The sequence below is a fragment of the Gallus gallus genome, chromosome 5, assembly GCF_016699485.2.
Source record: "Gallus gallus isolate bGalGal1 chromosome 5, bGalGal1.mat.broiler.GRCg7b, whole genome shotgun sequence".
NCBI classification, from domain to species: domain Eukaryota; kingdom Metazoa; phylum Chordata; class Aves; order Galliformes; family Phasianidae; genus Gallus; species Gallus gallus.
In genome coordinates, this window is record NC_052536.1 from 43,766,760 (window position 1) to 43,793,707 (window position 26,948).

At 40.4% G+C, this 26,948-nt stretch overlaps 1 protein-coding gene across 5 annotated transcripts in view; it reads right to left on the reverse strand.

The window, feature by feature from the left end:
* Window positions 1–5,779: 5,779 nt before the first annotated feature.
* CCDC88B (coiled-coil domain containing 88B) overlaps window positions 5,780–26,948 on the reverse strand; it is an 84,124-nt gene continuing 62,955 nt past the window's right edge. For 4 of the 5 annotated variants that reach the window (XM_025151373.3, XM_004941868.5, XM_046942416.1 and 1 more), the window contains 13 exons: window positions 26,765–26,926; window positions 25,467–25,744; window positions 21,598–21,741; window positions 19,591–19,777; window positions 19,210–19,355; window positions 18,380–18,469; window positions 16,760–17,001; window positions 12,856–13,038; window positions 12,377–12,445; window positions 11,532–11,600; window positions 10,499–10,800; window positions 9,337–9,552; window positions 5,780–8,104 (listed from right to left, as the gene is read on the reverse strand). In XM_025151373.3, the coding sequence (XP_025007141.2) occupies window positions 7,091–8,104; window positions 9,337–9,552; window positions 10,499–10,800; window positions 11,532–11,600; window positions 12,377–12,445; window positions 12,856–13,038; window positions 16,760–17,001; window positions 18,380–18,469; window positions 19,210–19,355; window positions 19,591–19,777; window positions 21,598–21,741; window positions 25,467–25,744; window positions 26,765–26,926 (3,102 nt within the window). In that variant the 3' untranslated portion in view covers window positions 5,780–7,090. The remainder of the gene's footprint in view (window positions 8,105–9,336; window positions 9,553–10,498; window positions 10,801–11,531; window positions 11,601–12,376; window positions 12,446–12,855; window positions 13,039–16,759; window positions 17,002–18,379; window positions 18,470–19,209; window positions 19,356–19,590; window positions 19,778–21,597; window positions 21,742–25,466; window positions 25,745–26,764; window positions 26,927–26,948) is intronic. The other variant, XM_015287749.3, reaches the window with a different exon arrangement.

Genomic DNA, 26,948 nt, shown 5'->3' on the forward strand with positions numbered 1-26,948 from the left:
GTGTATTGTTAAAAATACCTAAGACTGAATAGAGACAATACTGCCTCAATATGCAAAAAATACGGCCCTTTTAAAATGCATCTATCAACTCAATAACAGTTTTAAGAGCTAACAAATTCTCCAAGAATTTTAATCATCAAATATATCTGGGAGCCCTAAAAAGTCTACTCAACTTATTCAAACACTGTTCTAAGATCTCACATAAAAACCCTGCTAGATTGTAGAATTCTACATCCATCTGGATGAAGAAATTTCAGAAAGATATCTCAGTAACTATGAACAAGTAAACTTTGAAATTGGAAAACAAGGATTGAGAAGAACTTGGCTCCAGACTTTGCGCAAATGAGCATCTTGTGCTCCACAAATACCCACAATTGTTTGTAGCAGAGTATATTATTTCCTGCCTAAGACTTGGCTATCACTTGTCATGAACACATGGTGAAAAAGAGCAGTAAAAGTGAGCTAAAGAAGGATGTGGGGAGCAGACACTATGAGAGGGCTGTGGCTGCACCGTGTGCTAGAGAGGGATGTGAGGGAAGAAAAGCCCCTGAAATTAATAGCTTTTCAGGAATAGTTGGGGAAAAAAAGCATGAAGCAGTAGAGAAGGGAATTCATGAGTCAACAGTTGGACAGAGAAATAGCTAAGGAAGCATCAGAAAGCACTGAGAACAGACAATGAGGTGGGATCAGGAATAAATATTGACCTCAAGGCTTGAGAATGTGACTGAATAAGAAAGCCCAGCAAAGGTGGAAAAGAACAGCAAGAAAAGGTGGCAAAAAGGTGGCAAAAAAAGTGCTAATTTCTCCTCAGTGATAGACCATAGAATGGCTTTGGTTAGAAGGGACCTTAAGGATCATCTAGTTCCGATCACTCTGCTGTGGGTTGGTTGCTGATGCAGCCCAGGATACTGTTGGCCTCCTGGGCTGCAAGCACACACAGTACATGACCAACGCTTTTAGCTATCAAAGCCGGCATAGAAAAAAGATAATTGGGACTAGATCTGTAAGAAAACAGGGTACAAAAAGGTGAATTAAGGAGTAGGAAATAGTTAATGATAATGATGAGGTAAAGAGTAGAAAGGTCTATCATGCTGGAGAGAAGTCATGATTGGAAGGAAAATCACAGACAAGATGGGCTGAGCCAGCTTGCAGTAGCTGGTTGCACTGCCTCAGCTGTAGGACAGGACGTAGCAAGAGGGCTCCTACATTTGCAGATGATATGCAAAGAGTTTCCTGCTAGTACATGCGTGATTCCTGTTGGCAGAAGTGGTTTTTAAGGGCGCGCAAAACCATTAAAAATATACTGTTCCCCATCAGACACACATTTCCCACTTCCTTTAAGCCCTTGCTATTCAGGTGCAAAAAACACTACAAAAGCAAGAAAAAGTAGCAACTGCAGAGATCCTCATCAGTGGAGACACCAAGGCTGCACTGCACTCCTCAGTGTACATACCTGTGCATCCATCAGATGCTGATTTAATGCTGTTTTGCCCAGAGTGATTTAAAACTAACACAGTGGAGGAACATCTTTACCAGAGTCAGAAGGCCTAATGGAAATGGATAAATAAGCAGTACAGTCCTTTCACTTAGACAATGCTGTTAATAAAGTTTTCTAAAGCATTCTACCTCTTTGTTTAATTTCCTTATGGACAAAAAAAGCTATGAATGAATTCCAGAGACTGAGGAAACTGAAGGTTACCAAACTTACCTTAGTTTTAGTTAATTCCCAGCTAAAGCAACACAAAGCCTATCCCACATGGCTTGCACCTGCCCTTTCCTCCATTTGCCCTTCGCACTGCTTTGAACAAGCAATCCTTATTCAGATAAAATTACAATTCTAAAAAAAAAAAAAAAGAAGTTCCCAAGATTTTCCCTTCAAAATCGCTTCCCCTGTTCTCAGTGTTTCGCTCACAGATGGCCAGAGGGGTCCTACAGGAGCATTCTCAAAACTGATGGGAATTTTCTGTCTCCATAGAAAACAGAGATGCTGCAGCTCAGTGTCCCTGGGTGATGAGCAGCACAAACACATCTGTAGATCAGGTATTTTGTGGGCTCGCAGCACACAGGTTTTTGGGTAACTAGAAGAAAAAAGAAAAAGAAAAAAAAAGGCTCTATCAAAGATGCAGAAAAGCATTTTCATGGGTTTCACAAGAGACAGATAATTTTAGTCAGAGATATTTAAAGCAGCAAGGAGACATAGCCTTTCACATCCCGTAACTCTCCAAGCTCTCTGCAGAATGGTAAAGCAATCAGGTTAGAAGCACTGCAATGCTCACTTTGCTCCTTCCCAGTCATATTTTCCAACTTCTCGCAGAAAACTCCCTCTTCCCTCCAATGCAAGTCTCCTGAGATGCCTCAGCAGTCCACTGGGGAGTTGTGCTTCCCCATCTGGAATACCCTTTTTGAACTTCCATGCTTTCTCCTTAGCAGCATGTTCCCAAACACCAAGCGCTTTATGTGGTAAAGTAAATGCCCGTAACCTCTTACACTTCCAGAGTGTCTCAACTACTGAAAAAAGCAGTTGACCCAACCTCACCTTGGTGAGGTCATCTTTGCTTTGCAAGTTTCAGGGATTTTCACATGCAAAAGGTACACACACTGTTCTCTGTGTGGTAGCCCAGCTCCATTCTGGCTCTGAAGGAGCCAATTCCTGATGTTAGAGAGTAAGGGGAGCCTTTTTACATTTACTTGATGATGGTAGTCTAGTTCTCCCATAAAATATCTCATACCATAAATAAAAAGCATTGAAGTACCATATTGGACTGATCTATTTGACTCCAGAATGGCCTACAGCAACAGATTCTACCTGTTGCTTTATTTTTCTTTCAGATTACCACAGGACATCCCTTCGTGCTTTTCAAAGGTTAACGTCAATACTGAGACCCATTACTCTTTCTTGTTCCAGTAGGTAAGAACACACGCTACATACTGCAGCATAGCTTCATCATCAGAGCTACATAATCCTCACTTGTAATCTTTCAATAAAAACATATATTTTAACTAGGGTTGATCTGAACAGCATCTGAGAATGATACAGAGAGCTGACCTTAGTTTCCATGCCATTTCGTGCTTTGTTTGGGACATATTTAAGTTCCTAGTTTCTGTGCAATAACCACGCTTTCATAGTCCTTCCCTCAGCAGGAAGGACTTAAATAAGACTTTTGTGTTTTAGAAGCCTTTAAGCAGCAGCTTTGCTGCCTACTGTTCTCTTCATACATTCAGAGAAATCTTTGTGCCTGGAAAAACACCATTTAGTTTTGCAGAACTTGCCGTAGCTTCTCTCGGTTATTTTAATCTCCTGTCAGCGCTTTCTTGAATCACAGCAAATTTCCTACCATTTTACAGCTGATGCCACTCTCCCTGTTCTCACGACAGCCCCTACTACCAGCTTCAAAGACAGACCTCCACAGTGCAGTAGTCCCTCCCTCCGTTACAGCAGCCCTTCACAACAAGAAATCAATCTGTTATTTTTGGTAACGGAACTAATTCACACAGCACTGCTAGGTCAGGTTAATTCTGTCCAGTAAGGGTGACTTGTAGCAACATTCCCAATTTTCCACAGTGCCACCAGGACCTGATATTTCATGGGCAGGGAGGCAATTACTACATTAACACCTTTTTATGGAACTTACCACAACTCAACTTTTAATTTTTCCATCTAAGAATTCAAAACCACAATTCAAATGTCCCTGTCCCAGCTGGATTCAGGTTCAGCAGCACAAGGTTTCGTTGAGCTTTCGCCCTCTCCACATCCACTCAACCCCCAGGCCGTGGGTCATCACATAGGAATCAGCAATTCCTACAGCTTTTCTTCCACCTCCCATTGAGTTATTCACCTCTGGCTGAACTTTTAACCTTTTAACCCAAACATCTGGATGATCGGAAATAATTTCCAGCCACAGCACATACAAGTGATGTATCATTTTTTCTAAGCTAAGTACTTCTCAACAATTTTTACAATAAATTCTATTATTTGTCTTCTGGCAACTTCATGTTTGGATCCCAATTAAGTGAGATCAGGAAAGCTCTCTTTCCTTCTCAACCAGCTGAAGAATATCTGATAGGAAGGAGCTTTCCAGAACAAGGTTTCTCTTATGGGCTTCAGATTTCTTGACAAGAAGATACCTCAGAACATGAGATTCCCCCCAAGTACTTTGCACAGCAGCCATTTCTCTTACTTCAGGCAGATACTGTTGTCATGCAGCATGCAGTTTGTTTCCTCACATTAAAGAGACGTGCTGACTTCAGAGAAGGGGGTATTGCCAACAGCATAGGCCCCGGCCTTTCTCAGAAAGCCATCCGCTACTGGCTCCTGCCTGAGTGGGATCCCCTTCAAACATACATCCTTTAATAGAAAATGGGGTATATACAGGCTTCACAAACTGCATATGTGGACTGAGATACTCAATTATCAATCACTATTACTTGAATTGTTATACTCAGAACCATCTGTGGCACTACTCAGCACAGACCAGCACTCCCCAGCCAGCAGGCCCAGCCTGCCGGTCAGCATCAGCCTCCTCGTGCTTTCCACACAGAGCTGGAGCAGCCTGGCACGCACAGCTTCACGCTCCTGAGCAGAGGTGTCCCCACTTCCCGAAGCTCAGCACGCCACACTGTCACCATTTCACCATCATTCCCCTTTTCTTCCTGAAGCAAGAAGCCTGTGGTGCTTGGGCAGCTCTGCCTCTGCCACTTCTCTATTCCAGAGAAACCCCTTCCCACATCACACCACCTGGGAGGCACCAAGTCCATCAAAGAATAGTTCAAAACTGTTAGTTACTGTGAGCCAACTACAAAACGACAGCATTTGGCACAGCAGGACAGCCTCCTGTGACAAAACTTTCCTTCATGCTCTTGGGGAGTCCCAAGGCCTCAATCCTGTGTGCTTCAAGGAGCCAGAGGTGGCTTCAATATTAATGACCAATTGATCTGTGTTATGAAGTCTGCGTTTAAAACCACCCCATACTTGAAAAGTACTACATAAGTATTGTTTTTATTCAAACTCACTAGGGCTGAGGAAGTAAATAACCATCAATAATTCTGAAAGTGACAATTAAGGCTTAAGTGATCAGGCAGGTATTTACAGCAAATTGCATCTGCAGTAACTGATAACACACAGATCCGTTCCAGTCTGCTGGCAACCAGGTGCACATCTCTAACAAGGAGATGAAACCAGAGGAACACCTGCCTTTCACCATCAGTGAGCAGGCTGAGAATCGAATTTAAAAGGGAACTTCTCGAAGAAGATTTTGGATTACTAAGAACACTCCGTATGTTAAAAATAGATTGCTGTATAACACATCATTTTAACACTGTAGCTAAACTTTGGTTTGCAATTAAAATAGCAGAGAAGGCAGGAAGTTCCTTTTGCCATTGTCTTCACATTCAAAGATGAGTAATTTCTCACTTTTGTAAGGTATCCTGAGATTAGCTAAGCATGAAGCAATGCACAAATGCACAATTGGTCAAAACGGAAGCATGCCTGGTGCTGTCTGAAGCCGTCAGGGAAGCTTAGAAGTCTGATGGTCCGATTCTACAGTACCTAGAAGACACTTAATTTGCATCCATTAGTCCTCCTGAAGTCTTCAGCAACAAGGCTACAATTAAACCAAGATTTCTGATATGCCTTCTTTGGCAACATTATAAAAACAAATGCAACTCTGCTGCTCAGAGACATGAATCAGTGCTAAGGTTTACACAAAACATTGCAAACAGAGCTCCATCCAACGCTGTCATCCTGGTATATTTTCCAAGGATAAAAACAGTACAACATCAATCTGTATTATTTCAATCTTTATTATAAACAATTTCGTAGTTTCCAGAATGGGATTACTACATACCAGATAACAAAAACATCCCTAGCTGAATCGATTTCAGTTTTCACTAGATTAAATCAGAACCAGAAAAACAAATATTACTGGGGGGAAGGGGAGGATTTAGTCTATTCCAAGAAAAACAGCTTTACAAACTTGAAACAGAATTAAAGATACGCATTTCATCATATATACATAAGCAATTGATGACACTCTGGACAGAAACGTACAAGGAACTTTCCTGGGCATAAATAGATTTAAAAGTATATTTCTTTCACGTGTATATAAAATTATTTTGCTTTCTGTTCTGAGCAAAGTTCTGGGAGACAAACAGATTTCTAAGATGGAATCCCACATTTCATTTAGGATGTGGGGTGCCACGCACACAGATGTAATAATACAATTTACACAGCATTCCTATACAATACTTGAGCTCCTTATATACATACTTACAAGTCACTTTTGTACATGAGATGTCACTCTTACAATTCAAACGACATCTCCCCTGAAAAGGCTGCATTAGTTCCAGTGTTTGCATAAGAATTTCAAAAAGCAGCACCACTTGGCTTTCAGAGACAAGGATCCACTGAGCTGCAGCTACATAGGGAAGGCAGTGGGGTGGTAACACTAGCCCTTCTCTGTTTATACAACCCCAGCTGGGAAGGTTAGGATACGATCCTTGAATTCTACACGTTACCTCTATAAAATGTGGCTGTGGCAAGGAGAATTGATTTTAACAGATTCATGGTTAAAGCCACACACTTTTGCTCTTCAGCTTTCTCTTTAAGCTACTTAAAGAGCTACTTAAGCCAAGTGTCTGGTTATGTCTTCTGGGAAGAAGTTTGGCTTTTTATTACCTTTTCAGTACGGTTTAAGTTATTTATCAACAGTGGAGCTAGTTTCAGCACATATGTATTACCTGTGAAACTCTTCTTTAATACAGGTAGGAGGGGTGCACAGTGCAGCAATGACAGAGGACCCTGCTAAGCTGCTTCTACAGATGGAAACGCTCAGCATTTGTGAGAATCAGGTCCCAAGTTTGCTGTGGGATTGGGCCAAGCTTCCATTTCATTTCAGGCACAACAGTGTCAAAAGATGGGCTGGGAGTTTGCTCCCTATTTTTCTTAATTATACTTTGTCCAACTAGAAAACAGTACCTGGAGAACATTCAGATCAGCATGCAGGTGATGTCTTTTAAGACCTGGCACAATGTCTAGATAAGGACTACCCAACATCAGCAGTGCCAAACACATACTACGAGCTGTACCCACAGGTTACACACAGCCATACTCATACCAAACCGTCTGCTGATCCCCCTGGGGGTCTGAAGACCCAGGAGTGCTGCTGGAGCTGCTTCCTCTCACAGGCTCCTCCAAAGCCCCACAGCTGCCATCTGGCAGCTTGCCCTGGCACTTGGTAAGCAGAACATCACCCTGGCTTTGCCCTAGGGAAGTATTTCCCTCGGTGCTGGTGGAAACAGCTCTGGCAGAGCCCATTGTGGCCACCTCCCCAGTACGAGCTGCTGGCTTAGGCTTAGTTTTAGAGGGAGTGTGTGGTGTGGGTGAGTAGTGTTGCCCAGGGTTCACTCGCTCCTGTTGCTGCACATTCAGATTGCTGGTGGATGCAGTAGGTGAGGCAGAAAATTGGTGGAAGGAGAGCGGCCTCTCATCTTTTGGTGGGGCCAGCGAGAGGCGCCTTGCATCAAGCTGCCGATAACGAGAATCAACACCTTGCAAGGAACCTGCCACCTTTGCTGACTGGGGCCTCTCTCTTAAGGTTGCCTGGGAGCCTGTTGGTACAGAAGCTCTTGACGACTGACAGACAGTATCCTTGCCCCCACGCAAGTCTCCTACTGACTTCTGAGGGCTCTCCTGCCTATACGCCTCTGGGCCGGTGGCTCTGAGGAGATCAGCAGAGGCTAAGCTGAATGCCCTGCTCAGTGATGTGCTCCTCCTGCCAACAGACCCAGGCTGCTGTGGCTGTGCTGTCTGCCGCGTACCACTGGTGGGTTGCTGCTGTGGCATATGAGGAGGCCTCAGGGGCCCCTGGGAATTTGCCAGAGGCTCAGGTTCGACCTGTCTGAGGTTCGGCTTCATGTAATTTCCAGGCTTAGCTGTTCTTCCTTCTTCACTAGTCATGGCCATCTTTACAGCTGGAGCAACATGACCAGCGGGCATCTTGGCAGCCTCCTTTCTTGATGGTTGAACCAGTGGGTTCCCAGTAGCTGAAGGCTCATTTGCTTTCTTAAAATAATCACTCAGCAAATCCTCTCTGTTACTGGAGGTGTCCTGTGAAAAAATACACACATGCTTCATTAATGACAACACTTTCTGTGCAAAGAAACAAGAAGAGCTTTTCATTCAATCTTCCTTCCCACTTATTTCAAGAGACTCAAAACCGCAGATTTTACATTTAAGTGTGGAACAGAAGATACAAATGCTTACAAAGATACAAATGGATATAAATTCAAATAAAGGGATAACATGCTCATCGTAAGTAATTGTGGCAGCCTAGTTTGCCAGGCTAATTGTCATAAATCTGAAGAATTTTCACCTCGCTAGCACCTGGGCAGCAGCTTTTTTGCTTCCTTTCACATCAGCCACTATCACTGTAACATCACTACTGATACAAATGAAATCATCCATTGGTTTCAGCAGATATCCACGATGTTCTGTCACTCTCCAGAACACAGCTCCTCTGGGTAACACTCTACTATAATATTATAGATATAAAAAGAAAAAAAAAATCTGGCTAGTAACATAAGAGAGTCTCATCACTTCTGCCTTGACTTTCCTCACCTCTTCCAGCTAATATACTACATATGTTAAAAAGTGCACGTACAACATAATGAAACGTGCATTACAAAACAGAAAAATGATTGCTTGTCCATACCTAACTTGCAAATTTCAAGTCAGACAATTAACCTGGCAGTAAAAGAAAATGAGTATTGAATATTTCATGGGGATGGTCCATGCAAATCAAAAATGGGTACGTTTGATCAGCTGTCACTGGACTATTAGTATGAGGCATACTCATAATAGTTAAAGCACATGCTGTCTTCATGAAAAAAGCACTTAAACAAGCTCATGAAATGTATTTCTTCACTCTTCCCTGGGGAGCACGTTAAAGCTTCATCTATTCATTTAATTACAGTTCCAACCACTTCTTCCAGTCACAAAACTCATCTGCTGGAAGTGAATACTATCAACAGTAATAGCAGTTGAAATGCAGCTGGAAGATTTCTATGCTCAACTAGATGTTACAGTGTTAAGGTTATTTTTACTTCACTTTGAACTGCTGTTAAGCACATTAACATTACAGAATTACTCATTCTCCAAAAACATGTGTGTTTATGAACAAGCAGTGGAAATACTTTATGAGCAAGTAATGCAAGTCATCTGGCAGCCTTAGTCTTTAAGTAACAGCTGAGAGTTACAATATGCTTTTATAGGTATTAATATGCTAGCAAAAGCTGTGGTAAGTTGGAAGCTGTTGCCTTCATAGCAAGAACAATGGATACCCTGGGGATATACAGTGAAGTGGATCTCCTATTTCCCCTGTCTGCTCTGTGTCTCATGCTGTCAGGACATGAAAGAATGAGGAGTGATTCGAGCGACTGCGAAGGTTCCTGACGGAGGGAAGGACATGGGGTGTAGCAAGAGGGATACAGTGCATCAGCTTCTAATAGAAATTGGTGCAATGAAATCATTTCACTCTCATCTAAACTGCGTTGACGCTGAAAAGGAACAAGGATGACAGGGTGAAAACAGACGTAGTCAGGTAGTTATAGACAACAAAAATCAAATTTGAAACATGTCTAAAAGCTACAAAATTTACTACAACTAAAGAATAGGAGGCATATTTAAGTACTGCTCTGAAACTTCAAGGACAAGAATTTACTGATGTCACAGAACAGTACAGCTCTGCTGATTTCAGTAGTGTTACCAAGGCATTCACTAAACAGAAACATCCGTTCACTTACATTACCAGGGAATTGTTCTTAAGATATTAACATGCTTAACACTGCACCACCTCACTACTGTACAGTGTACCTGAGCAGTAAACAAATGCCATAAAAAAAACCTTCCTTTCTGGACAAGCACTCTGGAATGTAGCATATTCTTGCAGTGGCTGAACCAACAGAACAGCGTCAGCCAGCACACAAGCATGGTGAAGGCACTGGAAGTTTTCTTTAGCAAGAAAAATATTATCAAAATCAATGATGGGCCTTTTCAGATCAGGAGACAATTTCATAACTGCATACTCTATTGAAAACTACTCTACTCTTAGATCTCATTTCCAATTAGATTTAACAGCTGAAAATCATAGAAAACATATCCATTCACAGGGAAGAACAGCTGGAATTCAGAATTGATGATATAATACAAAAACTCAACAAGTATTTACTTTTAAAAAGCCCCACTTCAATACACAATACCTGCAGTGAGTTACCTGTATTACTTGCCACAGCCAATGCAGCAGAATAAATCAACAAGCGCTGCGTAAAATTCATCTTGTCTTAATCATTATTAACTAGTTAATTTTGCAGTTTCAATATGCAAAAGTCATAGTTCTCTTGAAGTTTCACACGTACAAACAAGGATCTTCTGTTTCCTGGTTTTCCTATGCCCTTATGACCTCAATCAGCTTTGAGCAGTTTAGTGGCACCGAGAAGTACTTACGCTTGGTGGAGATAGCCTGTTGCTCTCTTCCAGGAACTCTTCCAAGGTTACCATCTCACTGCCGGGTGAGGCAGAGCGCTGCCTGCCCATGTAAGACTGAGATGGAGTACTCTTCTGAGGTATATCATAAGAGACCGAACCATTCCTGTGGAAGGAGGACTCATATCTGTTGCTAGGGTCTACAATGGCAGAAGCAGAATGAAAGGGATAGCGGTCTCGGAGCAAGGCTGGCACCTCTCTGCTTGGCACCATATCTTCACTGCTGAGGCTCTCAGTTCTACCATGGATATGATCTAAGGAACCTGTGAAAAATCATGGATATCATTAGAGACACATTTTTTCCCTTTATTCAACATTATAACATAGGGCTATTTCCACACAGACTAGGTGGCGTTTCTGTCATTACTTTCTCTTCCCACAGAACTCAGAAAAAAATCAGGATTAGTAAACGTCTTACAGCATTTTCTTTGAGCCCCTATGCTAAACAAGCACAGCTACTTGCCCAAAGAACAGGAGTAATACAGTTAATCCGGGAGGCTTCTTTACCACCTCTGCGCCCCTTGATCTCTCAGTCGTGACTATGTGATCTGAGTGCCAAAACCTGGCAGTGGGAAAGCCGAAAGTGGAATTTTCCACAATACTTGATCTCATTTACCCTTCAAAGACTCAGAACTTTAGCAAGTCTGAGTGCATTGATTACTTATACAAGCTGTGTAGATGAAGAAGAACAGAGATTTGTTGCTGTTAAAAGAATGTGAAGAGTAGCCTGTTACTTCCCACAATATGATGCCAGTCAGACTGAGGCAAAACTAGACCGCCTGCCTTAAAAGTCACCACTTGCCAGAATCAGTCTTAGAAAAATACTTCTTGCCAGTAGTGTTTTGATTCCCAAGACAGCCATGTCCAGATTGTATAATCATTACAATTTCAAAACAACAGTCTTCAAGTTTAATTGGATGGAAAACAGCACTTTGCACATAATTTCATGTAATTTCACTTCCTGTTTGTTAGAACCCAGCTGTAAAAGCTTTACCTTTCAAATTAAGTGGTGAACTACTGCTGGATGCATTTCTACTGCTCTCTAGACTGCTTGGCCTGGACACTGAAAAACACGAAACAAGCATTTAACAAACAGGTCTGAAGTTCTGTTGATTTTCTACAACAGCTGGCTGCAGTCTGCCTTCTGAAAATAGGACTTGTACAACCAAGTCACTTTGAAAACATTACCAACATGATATACAGAGGATGAACAAAGTCTAGACAAAGAAGAAACCATTCCCATTTTTCAAGTCAAGTTGCTCAGGGTGACTTCATTTTTTTCACTTTTATTTTCCACACCAAAAAATACACTTTACAACTACTATAAACAAATTAACACAAATATTGTGTAAGTTCATATGGTAAGCTGTCCATCTCTCAGTTCATTTCTTTGGAGGGAGCTGGTAATCAGCCTGCAAATGAAGTCTTCTACAAACCTTTGAGCAGGCAGTGCTGCTGTTAGACCACCATTTCCACCACGCATTCTCCCTTTCCCCTCAACACGTATATTTTAATTTATTTTTGATCGACTTCCTTACAACATTGTTCAGAAAGATCAGCAACAAATATGCACAGCATGCATTAAAGAGTCTGCTGTTGAGGCAAGGCAATTTGTTTCAATGTCAGTATTACTTCTGAAAATTCATTTTAGGAAAACATCCATTAAAAGCTTCTCAAGAGAAAAAAATAAATGTTTAGGCCCCAAATTCCCAAACAGTTTTGCATTACTGCATTGATCCTACAATATTTAACTAAAATGTTTGAGGATATCTCACATGGATGTAAATAAAAAGTCTTAACTTAGAGGTTTTAGAACACTTCTGCATGCTACAAGCTTACCATGCTGTCTGGTGGTTGCAAACTCTACCTCAGGGGACTGTTCACACAGATTATCTTCTGAATTATAGCCTAAAAAGAACACAAATTAGTTGGAACATGGAATTTAGAAGGCAGTATTAAACAGAATAAGATCAATCCTTTAGGTCAGTCTCCAACAGATTCTAGCAATGTAAAAAACTGAGATGATCAAGTGGGTTTTAGAGCCAATACTGGAAGAGCAGCCAATTTCTAACCACTGCTATGAGTCACTGAGTAGAGAATCATGGTACAACTGACTAACAACCAAATGTGGTCTGTGGAGTAGATGGCATTAAAAAAGTAAGGAAAACTCTGTATCTGATCAATTAAACAGATAAAGTCGGAGTGAGAAGATTTGTGCTGCTCTTTACATGAACGTCAAGAGAAGTTACAATTTACTCAAGAACAAAAAAAGTAGCCTGACTTGTACAAACAGCTGGTAGATCAAATGCAGTGCACACCTTTTGTTCTGCTCGGGAGCCTGGAGATGGGGGTGGAAGTGTGCAGGTGAATAGCTGAGGTTGAGCAAGTCCTGGGACCCAGCTCCACACAAGAGTGTTTGGTCACAGATTCTGCTGAGATTTCAACACTATCATTGCCGCTCCCGTGATGGGAATTCCTCTTTTGCTTCAGATCCATTAGCACTGAAGGGGGAGAAAGAGAAATAAAACAAGTCATTGAAAAATAGCATCAGGAGATGCGTATTTATCTTCCCATACAAACAAGACAAGCAGGCACAAAGAAACTGCACAACAGAGGAGCGACGTTTGCAAGCTTTCCCATAACCAGTTCTGTACTGAACAGCAAATTTCTGCCACCAGTTTTTCAATCATGTGTGCTCTCTGTAAAGTGTGGGAGTGACAAGGGCTGTTTAGTGCCAGTGGGAGGGCTGGTATTATACATGCAGAAGTTACTGTGAAATGAGGAAGAAAAGGAGCAAAGACATGAATGCAGAAAAAATAACTGAGGTGTGAAATTCCCATAACATTATTCCTTACAGGTACATTTTATAAGCACTTCAGTAATAAAAGAGAATAAAGATGGAAGGGCTTGTTCAAAAGGAAAACACATTGATTTGGAAATTAACTATGGTGATTTGCACACTAAGCGAACTGCTTTCAGGTTTAGATCTTTACAGCACGGTCTCTTCAAGTTTAAAACTGCTGCTCTTGCAATGCTCTGCCACAGTGCCTTTTAGGTGGAATTCATGGGATCTTAGGATGAAAACAACAAAAACTACCTGCTAGAATATGACTTAAATTCAGAAAGCTGGTGACGTCTTTCCTAGTGATGAGGTAGGTCACTTCATTTCTTGTAACACTTTAAGGCACCCATAAACAAGAACAAAATTTAAGGCATTAATTACAGGAAGCAGCTTCAATGAGATGCAAGGTTTGAGGTTCTCATACATCCTTAAGGAATATGTGCTTAACTGATTGTAATTAAAAGCTGAAAACACGGCAGATTGCAGCGGTCAAAATAAACTCGCAGACAAGAGAGAGTTCAAAGCACAGAGTAGCAGCAAAGCTGTATTAAAGAAAGCAGACCAAGTTACTGTCATCAGATGACTCCTGGAAGCTTGCTTCAGAAAAAAATGTTTTATCCCACAGTCTATGGTGGGCTCCATAGCACAGGGTCTGCACTTTCTCTCAGAATTGAAATTGATGGCACTCTTACTGGGGCAACTACTGGCTAAAGCTTGGCATGCAAAACCACATTTCTAATTGACTTTGAAAATGCACTTAACACCTTTCACAGATGCCAGAATTATTAATTGCCCTTGACAAAGACACTATAAAATCCCTAACTGGGCAGCAAGAAGCTTCTGCGTCAGTGCCCTTGGCTGTATCGCTTCTAGGAGTGAGCAAGGAGATGAGACACATCCTTTGGGTTTCTGCTGAGCTCCCCACGTATCACAGCACACTGCCTGTGCTGCACACAACTCCCTCTCTTAACACAGAGCAGGGGTGGAAGACACAGGTTCATTCCAGAAGCTACCAGCTAATGACTACCAGGCAGTAAGAATTCTAGGCAACAAATCCGTGATGGCTATTTCCGATATTAAGAGAACAAATCTACTTTTCCAAAAAATCTCTCAAGACGGAAACAGCAGAGATTTAACCTTTCTGCTCAATTCAAGATTAATTTCATAGCTCTGTGGACTCCCTAAATAGCAGATTAGGATGCAAGCGTCAAGACACTTTGTGGGAAGAATTTTCCCAGTAGCTTCCAGTCTATATTCAAAGTTAGGCCACTTGTAAGACGACAATGATGTTAAAAAATGCCATTATTAGCAATTAGTTGTTCAGGCTACTGGAAAACTCTCAAAGTTTTGAAACTGGCTACATATTATACTTGCATTTTAGTAGGACTGTAACGTTGCAGAAAGCAAAGCAGCAGCAAATCAGTTCAACACTTCAACTGGACACGATGCAAGTACGTGACTGCAAGGAAATATCCAAGCGCACAGCAACTCCACTTACTTATAACATGCACCACAGCCAATATACATACGCAAACTGAATGCCATGAGGTCCCCTAAAATTGTGCTGCATTGAAGAAATGATCCAGTGTGCAATAGTGATTCATCTTCTACAGGAAAACTTAAGTCCATGTTCACTAATCTGTGCTTGTATTTAGAGTACTGTAAAGGCATGCTGAGTATTTCTATCAAGGTGTGTGTTCTTTTAAGGCACGTGGGTTTAAATGTTTGTCAGAAGTAAATGAAGATAAATACTAAAGAGAAGGTGTTAGATATCTCCCAATTCCGAGAAAGAAAGAGGCTCATTAGGAGAGGGCGGGATGTCGGAAGAAGACCAGAACCGGAGCCGACTAGAGAGAGACTGGTGATTCGATGGAGACTTAGGAGGCTTTTCTTTATCCTTGTTTTTGCTTCTCAAAAAGGCAATCTTTCTGCGCTGTGCAGCTAAATTGTTATCACCCAGGTATCCCAAAAAGAAGAAGAAAAAAAAAAGTGAAAAAAGCCCATGTACATAAAGCTTAAGTGTCTTAAAACAGATTAAACACTGCACAACCAGTAAGAAACGACAAAGGATAAACGAAGACTAACACATCTATTTAGAGGACTCAGATTAATGCATAATTAACCACAATTAATCTGACTCATCTTGATGCACAGATTAAGAAATATACATAAAACATAAGCAAATTCATTAAGAAATAACTGTTAGAACCCCCACAATGTTTAAACTAAAAGACAAAAATAAAAAAATCAGACAGGTCTGCATGCGCCTTTGTGATTATACACTCAGATCTCCTAGATGCTTTCTAGGCTTTAATACTGGTGCTCATCATCTCAACATAAGCATGTTTCACTTAAAGTCTCTGGGCCTTCATTCTTATCTCCAGCACTTGGTGAAAGCCCTTTTAGTGGAAATCCAAGCCCAAATTTCCAGGTTGAACTTCAGATGCAGACTATATACTTCTAGCATTTCCCAAAACCATGTGGATGATTTGGAATGTGCACTATTTTAAGTGAATCAAAGGTCTCCAAGAATGGAGAAGAGGAAATATAAAATCCAATCAAAACAAAAACTACCAAACAGATATTTGTAGTAGTTTGTATCAGCAACTGTACTCCTTGGCTCATCCCCTTCTGTCTCCTCCACTTCCCAGCAGCGATGCATGAAATACTATATAAGAATTAAGTTCAAAACTGCTTCTAGGAGGACAAAAAAATCTATACACAGAACCTGACAAAAGTGATCTCAGGAATCAGTAGAAATAAGTAAAACTTGTTTCTGTATTTTCTTCAATAAAGACTACTGTGTATTTATTTTGTGGAGCTGTCTTTTAAATTCCATCAGGAATAGCTGATGTGCACAAAGTAACTCTGCCAGAGAGATCATTTTGTCTTTCTTATTCCTTTTAATGTTTCAAAAATTATTTCATCCTTTTACATTATGAAATTATTAATTTGATCGCGAGTCAACTCATTGCATCATTCTCCAAAATAATAAGATTACCATAAAATAGCATTTTCTACATGATTTCTTTTGCATGTGCGCCATCTCCTGGCAGTGGCTGTAAGACCAGCCTTATCAACTTGAAGGACAGATGTTAATAAATATGACCATAAAATTACATGGATTGGCTTTAAACTGCTCTGTTGCAAAGGCTCTGTGAACAATTTTCATCAACTTACTCAGTAATACTCAACGTACTTAGGTCAACTAGGAAACTGTACAGAAGGGAAAAATAAGTTAAAAGGAACAAATCCAACACCAGTTTACTAAAAAAAGAGATTTAAAATAACATGATGCAGTATCAATATATTCTTTAAAAAATAATAAAACAGCACCAAAAACCTCTTTAGATCATAACTTTGGGATGAGCATTGCATACCTTTAGTTGCAGAACCTCCAGGGTTCTCTCTTTCTTCCACAGAGTTTGACCCTTGAGAGGTATTATCCTGAGATTCTTGTTGATGTTTCAGTTTTTGTGAGGCAGATGGAGAGTTTACTGTCTCTGGGGATTCAGAACACCATGGAGGACTCTCTGTTGCTGGCTTCAACCGCTCCCTTGTAGACTCCTTCTTTGGCTTGATTAGTTTGACTAAGGCTCTGGCTCCAATCCAGTGGTTTTTCCTGATAAAGGAGGTTTAGGGAACAGGATTCAAAAAACACTACATGAAGTTTACAGCTGTGCTAAAGCCATCAAGCTACATTCTTGTTTTTTGTTGTAATGAACTGGTTGGAAAGACGGAGCATGAATTTTTAGGATTTTCTCCTAAAGTCTAAATTATTTTACAGAAATATTTCTTCAGTATGAGAGATATGAGAAAAGCAACTGTTTCCTCTGCTAGAAATCTAAATTACACACATGGACCTACACAAGACATTTCAACTGTGAGGAAAGCTCTACTACAGTAAAAGACCAAGAAGTGAAGAAATGAAAATTGCTTTAAAGGCAATTTTTCCCTTTTACTAAAAGTATCAGTTTGAACTATGTGCAGTGGAATTAGCTTGTCCCTTTTTTGTTGTTAAACAAGTCTTTTCTCTCTGATGGACTGCTTATATGCTCTGAAACACAAGCACTTGAAACTTATGCTGCTGCTTAGTTGAGTATACAGAGTCCCTGTACTTGTCTGGGACACTAATCCAGTGCTGGCCATGAAGCAGTTTCAAAACAAAGGCAAGAGACTGTTTTGTGTAAAACTGTCCCCCAGCAGGAGCTATAAGATACATCAATCATCATTCATCAGGATCTCATATCTTCCATCAATTCAGAGCTGCTGTGGCAGCAACTTACATATTCTGAGGCTAAAGCAAGAACCTGACCACCAGCTCAGCATCGTTTTAGCACTAGGACTGAATGATCTATCAATACTGAAGCTTCTTAGTCTCTCCTGTAGTCCTTTCTTCCCCTCTACAAAACCACATGAAGGATATCTTCTGTACATCTGTGCACAGTATTTCACTTAAGTTTCATACACCACAGTTCTTGGAAAAACGCATGCATATTTCTGTTGGAATCATTCTCTGAATTAAGGTCACAGAAATTTGTACCTTCTGATATACTTTTGCTGCTTTTAGTTATGGGCATAAGTCATCACAGAACTTCGGAGCTCCTCAATTTAACTACCGTGCTGCCACACAGATTTAAAACAAAACAATCCCAGAAGAAATTCTACCTTCTCTAAAGTGGAAGGACGAGCGTGCGCTTCTCAAGGCCCGTGATATTCAGCAGGGCAAAGTGTCTCTTTTCCACTTAATACTATTTCAGATTCCAGTACTAAGAGACATGTTCCCATGGGTTCCCATGTGAGGCACTGTACCCTCTATTAACACAAGCTAGATCATGGCTTCTGGGAATGGTTTGCAGAGCAAACATAAAGAGAGAAGTGGAGATGATATTTTGTCTTCAATTCAGATGAAATTGCAATTCTCTCCTGTTACAGTGAAGCCTTTCTCAGCCTCACAAATCTGCACATCAATAGCAAAACTGAAACCAAACAGGACTTACTTTTTTGGAGTAGGATCATAAAACTTGTACTGATCCATTATTTTCTCTTCAAGTTTTTCCTTGTGTCTCTTTAAGGCATTTAGTTTATCACTGCGATAGGAAAAAGCATATTCTTAATTATCTGTATGAAATCAAACACAAAAGGCCAAAGAGAGCAAAGAAACTGAAACATCCTCCTGTCACATAAGCTTCAGAATGCCACTGAGCTCATTCACTATATAGAAAGGTACAAAAGTCTGTGCAACTTGCTAGTGAGTGACTTCTGTGCAATAAGCATGAAAGGTAAAAGAGTAACAGTAGATTTAAGTTAGATTACTCAGTAACAGCTAATGTAGCTTTTTTTTGGCCAGTGGATGTTAGGAATAATTTATTTTTTCTTTTTAAATTTGTTGGCTGATTGCTCATTCTTATTCACATTCCACTGACAAATCACTTATAGATACAGCCTTACTTAGGAAACAGAAACACAAAATAAGACTAGACTCTTGCTGCAACTATTTCAGGTTCTTTAGATTTCTTTGAGAATTACCAATGGGTTTAGCATTCCAACTTCTACAGCTAAGTTTTCCATGTGGATTCAGTTGTATTATTTGAAAAGAGCTGTACCTGTACAGATACCTCTTGAATATCCTTTTGTGTAAGGTAATACAAAGGAATTCTGTAGCATATTCCCATTACAGAAAATCTTCTGAATATACCTTTTCTAGGTAGGTATCAAGTAGATCAATTAATCTTCTGCTGTCCCCTTCTTCTACTGATACAAGATTATAGTATTCTATGGCTGTCTAAAACGCATTTTCAGGGTTCACGATTCAAAACTTGTTTCTTACATGTACTGTTTCTGTTCTTCATGATACTGATCCTTGCTCTCCATGTTCTGCTCCAGTAACATCTGATTCTGCTGGTTCAGCATCTGAATCTGACTTAGAAGATGATGATTCTCTTCTTCAAGATTTCCCTTGAGACGCGACAGCAGCTGTTAAACAGGACAGACAGACAATTTCTTCCTTACACTTGGCTTCTCTGGAGCGGCAACGCAATCAAGCTAACACAACAGCAGAGCAACCTAGGATACAGACTGACCAACTCTAGAGTATATACGGCTGTGCTGTTATAACCACAGTTTGACTTTCGATACATTTATCAGAAATTTCAAACGATGGATGCCCTCTTACAGAAATCCAGCAGTGTACCTACCTATTGCTACTCACCTCACAGTGGTTATCCAGCTTGGTTAGAGAGATATCCATGGACTGGTGCTGTTCTTTCAGCTCATCATAGCGAGCCTGCCAACGATTCAGCTCTAGCTGAGAGTTGTTCAAGGAAGTTTTCAGTTCTTTAGTGTGTGAATGCAGCCCTTCATATTCTGCCTTTAGTTGGCTGTGCAAGAAATTCACCCTAAACATGAGAAAGCCAACAGGCTTGTGAAGAACACTTTACACAAAGTGCCTCACATTCAAAGATGACATTTTATGTGTGCAGCTGTCACCAAATCAAATGTTAAGTTCTAATGACCCCTACAAATATTTTTATTCTTGTCACATTAAAAAAAAACACTTTTAGATAAAGTTATAATAGCATTATAAAGTATTTTTGATCTTCTGTTGGATTAAAAGAAAATAGAACATAAAAACACCTTCCCCCTCCATGGGTAAGAAACACATCATAAATTTCTGATTATTTAGAAATAATCAGAATAATTAGAACCAATAATTAGAAATTTAGCAGGGTGTATTTAAGAGCATCTTGATATGAAGGCAGGTCTATTTGGCATAAATAAAGAGTACTAACAGAATGTATTTATTTTTTACTGATGCAGGAAATATGAGCACGTGTCACATAAACACAGATATGACACTAATGCTGTAAATGAGACTATGGCATTCCTGTATACCTTTTGGTACATCTAAAAATACCTACTACTCACAAAGGAATAAAATTATACAAGCAGATAAATGAAAATGGTTACATTTTGTATCTGCTGACAGACAGCTATGTCTTCTTCCTCTCTTTCAGCACTGTAAATAACATTTTGCAATGTATTTCCTCATTCCTAGAGAAACTGGATTGAAACCAGAAGGCTCAAGGAAACAGCGTCTGCCGAGCTCAGCAGTGCAGTAGGGTACATTAAACTCGGACAACATACAAAACTTTTGTGACTGAACTGAAGGTGTAATGTAATGTTTAAACATGATTCAATCTGATGCTGTTTGAACTTGAAACCTCAGAATCTTATTTGTAACAAACTTTTTCTCAAAAGGCCTTTGAGCAGTGGCATTGAATTGGTTCTAACAGTGTGTATTAAGCAGGAATTGTAGAATCATAGAATATCTCACATTGGAAGAGACCCATAAGGATCATCAAGTCCAAGCTCCAAAAAGGACCACCCAAAAATTAGATCACAATTCTGAGAGCATTTCCCAGACACTTCTTGAAGTCTGGCAGCTTGAGGCTGCCCTGGGGAGCCTGTTCTAGAGCCCAACCACAGTCTCAGTGAAGAACATGCATAAGCCAATGCTATCTTCAATGCCACCACGATCATTCTTCTGGGCTATAATCAGATCACCCTTCTCCAAAGCACAGATTCTGAATACTCCAAATAAAAGCGTATCATTTAACATCAGAAGAAGGAGACATTGGTCTGAGTTCAGAGTCACGCAGCGATCATATGAATCACTAAGTCCATTATTAATAACAAGGATTAAGTTTTTTTTAGACTACTAACAAGTGGCAGCTTTCTTTTGGCTGCAGAAAAGAAAGAGCTACATTAACTCCCGGAACTGAAGTGTATAAAAGAAACGATGTAGTTTTCCCTACGGGGAAAAAAAAAAAAAATGAGTAGGGACCATTTCAAGCAAATCTACTGAGAGCTTTGGGTATCTGTAGTTCTGCTTAAAGACAGGTGCTGGAAACAACTCAGTACAGAGGGATTTGTGAATGGGATCGCAAGTGGAGGCATATTTTGAACAAGCAAAAGTCCCAGAATCAGACCATATATGAAGCACTTAATTTTGTTGTTTACAGTATCCACGAAGCTGAAAACCTAAAACAGGTTAAACAAAATGAACAAATTACAAGACTGAACTTAGAAAAAATAAACAGATGCGTTAATGGAAGTATTTTGGAGCTACAAATAATACAATGCAGCAGAGAAAACGTGTATTTTGCATCACTGACTTTTCAATGATAGTTACAAGAATTTGGTGAGGGAGCCATACCTGTCCAGTTCCTCCCTCAGCTTCTGATTCTCCCCAGCAGTTATCGCGTTTGATCTCCTTTCTTCTTGCAGGACCTCCCTCTCAGTTTTTAGAGCCAGTTCCAACTCATCCAATTCTGCCTTCTGTTTCATTAAACTGTTGTATCTACAAAAAGCAAATAGCATACTCTCAGCCCCCTTTTATACATTTTGCTTCATCTATTTTAAGATTTGTTAATGGGTGGTACCACAAACAGCAGAAATTAGTGGTTACCTGTCAGTTCAGTTTTGTACAAACGTGTGTGCTCAAAAATTTACCAAGGCTGAAGAATTTCACAGTATGCATGGAAACAGTTCTGTCCACAAGTCTGCAAGACTTCCATCTCCAGATCACTGAATAAGTGAGCTGTGCAACTCCCCTGACAGGTGGCACAGCATGGATTAGGTGGGCTCAGCTTCCCTGGAGCTGCTAAGCTGCCCGCATTCAGGAAACACTGCGCAGAATATGAGGTGGATTGAGACCACTTTGTACAACTGCAAGCTGTGCGCATATTTTTTCCTGTTGTGGCCACACACACACACACAGAAGCAGAAACCACTGGGGACACCAGTGCAGTGGATGCCAAACTCACCAGCACATTTTTCTGTGAGAATGACTACAGGATACTGCCCCAAAGTATCCCTGGCAGATGCACCTGCATCAGGCACAGAGAAGCATCAGTCTTGCATTTTTAAACCAGCAACTGAGTGACAAAGCAGTGATAAAGCAGTGCCTGAACAGGAGTGAACAAGCATCATCTGCATGTGCCTCATCTGCCACTGCCACTGCCTGCTGACTCTCATCTTGGCAGAGCACAGTTACTCTATAGCCACTAAATCTTCAAAACAAAAACAAAAGCAGCACACAGCACCAAACACACCGATTCCTGCCAGCTTGTTTTTCTTTGAGGCTACCATTTTCTTCCTCCCAGGGTCAAATTACAGCCTGTCCCAAATTCCAGCCCCGTTGAAGGGCCACACAGAGAAGTACCTGTCTCTCACACAAAAGCTGCTTTTGACTATTCATTCCCAATGGCAGCAGTGGAGTTTAATTAACCTTATTTATTTTTGCTCTTCATTCATTCAGCCCCGGAACATTTCAAATTCAATGTCTGTACAACAAATGGAAGAACCTGAAAGCAAAGGAAGGTTTCACATCGAGCTCCAAGAAGGATTGAAGAAAGACTGTGTTCCAATTCCGAGCCTGAGAAGACAAACTCCACTGTCAGGCCCCTAGCAGAGATCACCAGGCCACCTCTGTATAACCTGTGTTGTGAATTCCTTTGCCATTTCCCTATGATAGGGCTACTCTGTTCATTTTTATCCAAGCCACCTTTTTTAATGAGGGCTCCTCAGAAGGAAGCAGTATACTGGTCCTGTTTTAACAGTCTTGCCCAGCTCTATGTGCTTTCTTTGAGCATAAGAGCTTCCATGGTTGGTCACAGATGCTTCCCTAGATATTAGGAGAGAGGAAAGAAATGAGGAACCACCTGTGAAAGTGCAGCAATTCTGCAACTCTGGAGCCCATATGAAAACCCCAGGCAAACATACCTGTATTCCAGACACAGAACAGAGTACTTAAGCTGAATTTGTGCAACCTGACAAGCTTTACCACCAGGAGAGGTACCTCTGCCTGTAGCCTACTCAACTTACACATTCATCCCATCTCTTTAAGCACCAGTTCCAGGCACACAGAGTGTTTGTGAAAAAAAAGTTCTTATACATGCACATAAACTCCACTTTGGCTCTGACAGTCCATTCCTTGACTTCAAGAATCATATTCCTCGTCACTCCTTTTGACTTTCACTCTTTTTGCTGATTTGTCAGGAGAAATATCATTGGTGGGTGCTTGTGACTGAGAAAGCTTTAAAAAGTACCCAGCTTTGCCCAGATGTTGCAAAGAGAACATAATAATACAAATCCCTGCAATATGTAACCTTGCACAGCAGGGATTCCGCGTTTCCAGCGAGATGAATTTTTCCAGCATCTCTGTAGGATTACAGTCCTCTCCAGAGTATGCCACAAAGAAAAGCTCAAGCATCTGCCAATCAATTGTCATTACTAAGTTATTACCTCTCCTTAGTAATGAGCAGTATGTAAACTAATCTTACAAATGCAGGCAAAAGAGGTCCAGCCTTTTGGTGCTCACTGCAGAAGAAACTGCTATTAATGGTAAATGGTCCTAACATACAAACCTAACATACTAAAGATTCTTTCTATATCAAACCCACATCTCTGTGGTTTACTGGGCTATGTCAGGCATTTTGTTGCAGCTGAGGAAGGTTTCTCGAAGTCTGCTCCAGTTCAGAAAATATTCTGACTGTGTCAAATCTGACCTATACATGTAACCTCAGTGACCTTGGCTGTATATGAAGGTAGGAGTCCAAAAGCTACCTGAAGCTGCTTGTTCCTTCTGACTGACAGTCAAATGGAGATACAGGCTGTCCTTGGACAAATCACCCTGACAAGTCCCTTTGCAAGCTGATCTGCTGAAAAGGACACTACACTCTTAAAACTGCTAAAATCAACCTGCTTTGAGTACATAGAAGGTCACCATCTGTCTCTCACTGACAGTCATATCTCAGTAACAGAGTCCAAACGGCTAACATTTACAAAGGTGATCTGACCACTTATCACTAGAGATAATCTATACTTAGAAAGCCACTCTTCTCCTTAGGTCAGGACTGTTTAATAACTGGTACTCATCAATAAACGCTGCCTAACAAACTGCCCCTACACACTGCATTGTGATAATTTTAAGCAAAGCCTGTATCAAAGAGAATCATTAATCAGTCTGAGAGACTTGGTAAGCAAGAACAGTGTCTGTGTAATCATTTACAGCTCATTTAGTTGACATCCAAGCAGCTGTCCTGTCACACAACCCTGGTGGACATTTTAATCACAATAGGTTTACTATGATTCTATGATACTTGTGTATTTTATCAAAATCTATTGCACATTATATTGCCAGATCTTCTGTCTTCAGGAAGGAGAAGTTTAGCACCAGGTTTAAGTCCACTCTGAAGGATCAACACTGACTTACTACGAACTCAACTTGTGCTCCTGCACAGAAACTAAATCTGAATACAGATATATTGAGGGGAAAAAAGTATTTTTAAAAGCATATAAAACATATATATTTAATATTTTGAGGTAGAGTGGCATTTATGTAGCACTACAGTATTTATATTGTTCAATGCACGGACAACTGTCAGAAAAATGACTGTAACTAGTGACTAAATAATGAAGAGAAACACTCTGCTTTCACAAGTCAGCTGAACGGCCTGAAGCACAACTCTTAAGATTGTAGAGATAGATGAAAATAAATAATACACCACTAACTCAGGGCTAGCTCAATACAGGTTCCTTCAGAGAGCCTCCATTGTCATGAGGTTGAATGAACACACAGTCTTCAATTATTTATACTGTTCGCCAAGATACACATGATTATGTAATTACCCAGTTGATTTATAGACATCACTGTATGACTACAAAAGACACTACCTGCTAGGACTAGAAAAATCTTTTAAGGCAGAATGTTATTATAGCAAAAATCCTTAGCTGAAGTAAAGGGATTTAAGCTACTTCTAACAAAGCATCCTCAAGATTCAAACTCATGTATGCTAAATATCATCAGTCATCTGTGGTCTTCCACCATCAGAGACCTGAAATCTACAGCTTTGTATACATCTTCCTCTTATCTCCTAATAATGGCAAGAATAAGAGAACACATTTTCAAGGGAAAAAGTTACTCTAATAAAACAATAATTTCTGTTTATAATTGGAAGCCAACGATTAAGACTAAGACTGTAGCATGGGCACATTTCTAGCTCTCCTGTGCAGTGAACATACCTCTCCCCAAGACCTTTGTGTTCTAGATCCAGGTTTTTATGCAAGGTTTTCAGGCAGCTGTGCTGGTTTATTAGCAATTCATATTCTGTGGACTGATGTTCATGCAATGAAGCAAGGTGTTCATGGTCTTGAAGCAATGATTCATATTCAGCTTTAAGCTGCTCCTTCTGCTTCAGCAGATTTTCATTTTCGTTCTCCTTGGCTGTTTGCTGATTCTGGAGTAAAGCATTCTGGGCCATCAATGAAGCACTCTGGGAGCTGAGGGTTGAATTTTCTACCTAAAGTTTCTCAAATAAAAAGCAAGCGTTACTTACACCTACTGGTACATGCAATAGACACGTAGTAGCAGAGTATACCAGCACACAGTTAATCAAGAACACACCATTTGCTTCGTGGACTTAAGATATTTATGGATGCTTGGGCATCACTTCAGTATTGCTGGTAGTATACACCATACTATACATACACGCACATGCACCACCATGCTAGCAGTGGCCTGTTACAGACCAAGAGCCTGAAAAATCCAGATAAACTAGAATATTTGCAACTTAGCTATATCTCTGACAATCACATACAAATGCCAAAGTTACTCCATTTTTATGTACCTGTAAGTGAGAACTTAAGTTCAACCAAAGTCAACAAAACCAACTGCATCATTGTGTACAGGGGCAGCAGTTCTAACAAGCCTGATTCAAAATCAAACCACATCTTATGTTGCTTGCATACTTCAATTACAAGTGAGAACAAAGTATGGGGAACAAAAATTCCGACAACATGCAAGTTTAAAAGCTTAAATAAGAAGAACTCACAAAATAAAAACATGACAGTTAATCTAATGCTGACCTTTAGAACTCTTTCTCAAATTAATTGTTTTTTTGTTTGTTTTTTTAAATTAGAAGCAACATTTAAGAGCATCTGCTTTCCACCAACAACCTTAACACACTGTCTGAAGTTTGAAAGTTGCCATCAGAACCCACAGCTACAATGCTTCTTGGAGATAACTTGTGTCCCCTTCCCGTTTCTTCCAAGGTCTTCTTCACAGATATGGCATTAACAGGAAAATAGCATATACGCTTTTATTTTAGTACAGCTTCTAAAATAACATTTGTATTTTGCTGCACTGTTACCTTATTCTAGAAATTTCTCTCTAAATAACAACATTTATAATAAAAATAAATCCAGATAGTAGCTATAGAGTCAATTTCCCTCCTAGCTTAGAGAAATTCAGGTCTCAACCCAAGCTCCACCTCCTGGAACTCATATTTACATCTTGCACAGAAGTACAAGGTTATCCTGACCTGGAGTTTGGCAGTCTGCGTCTGCAGGGCAGTATTGTGTTCCTGAAGGAACATGTTTTGCTTCTGTAGTGTCAGAATCTGATTGTTGAAGGAGACGTTCTGTGTTTCCAAATGCTTCAGCTGCTCTTTAAGCAGCTGCTTCTCAGTATGCAGGGCTGCATTCTGAAAGAGAGATGGGATTGAA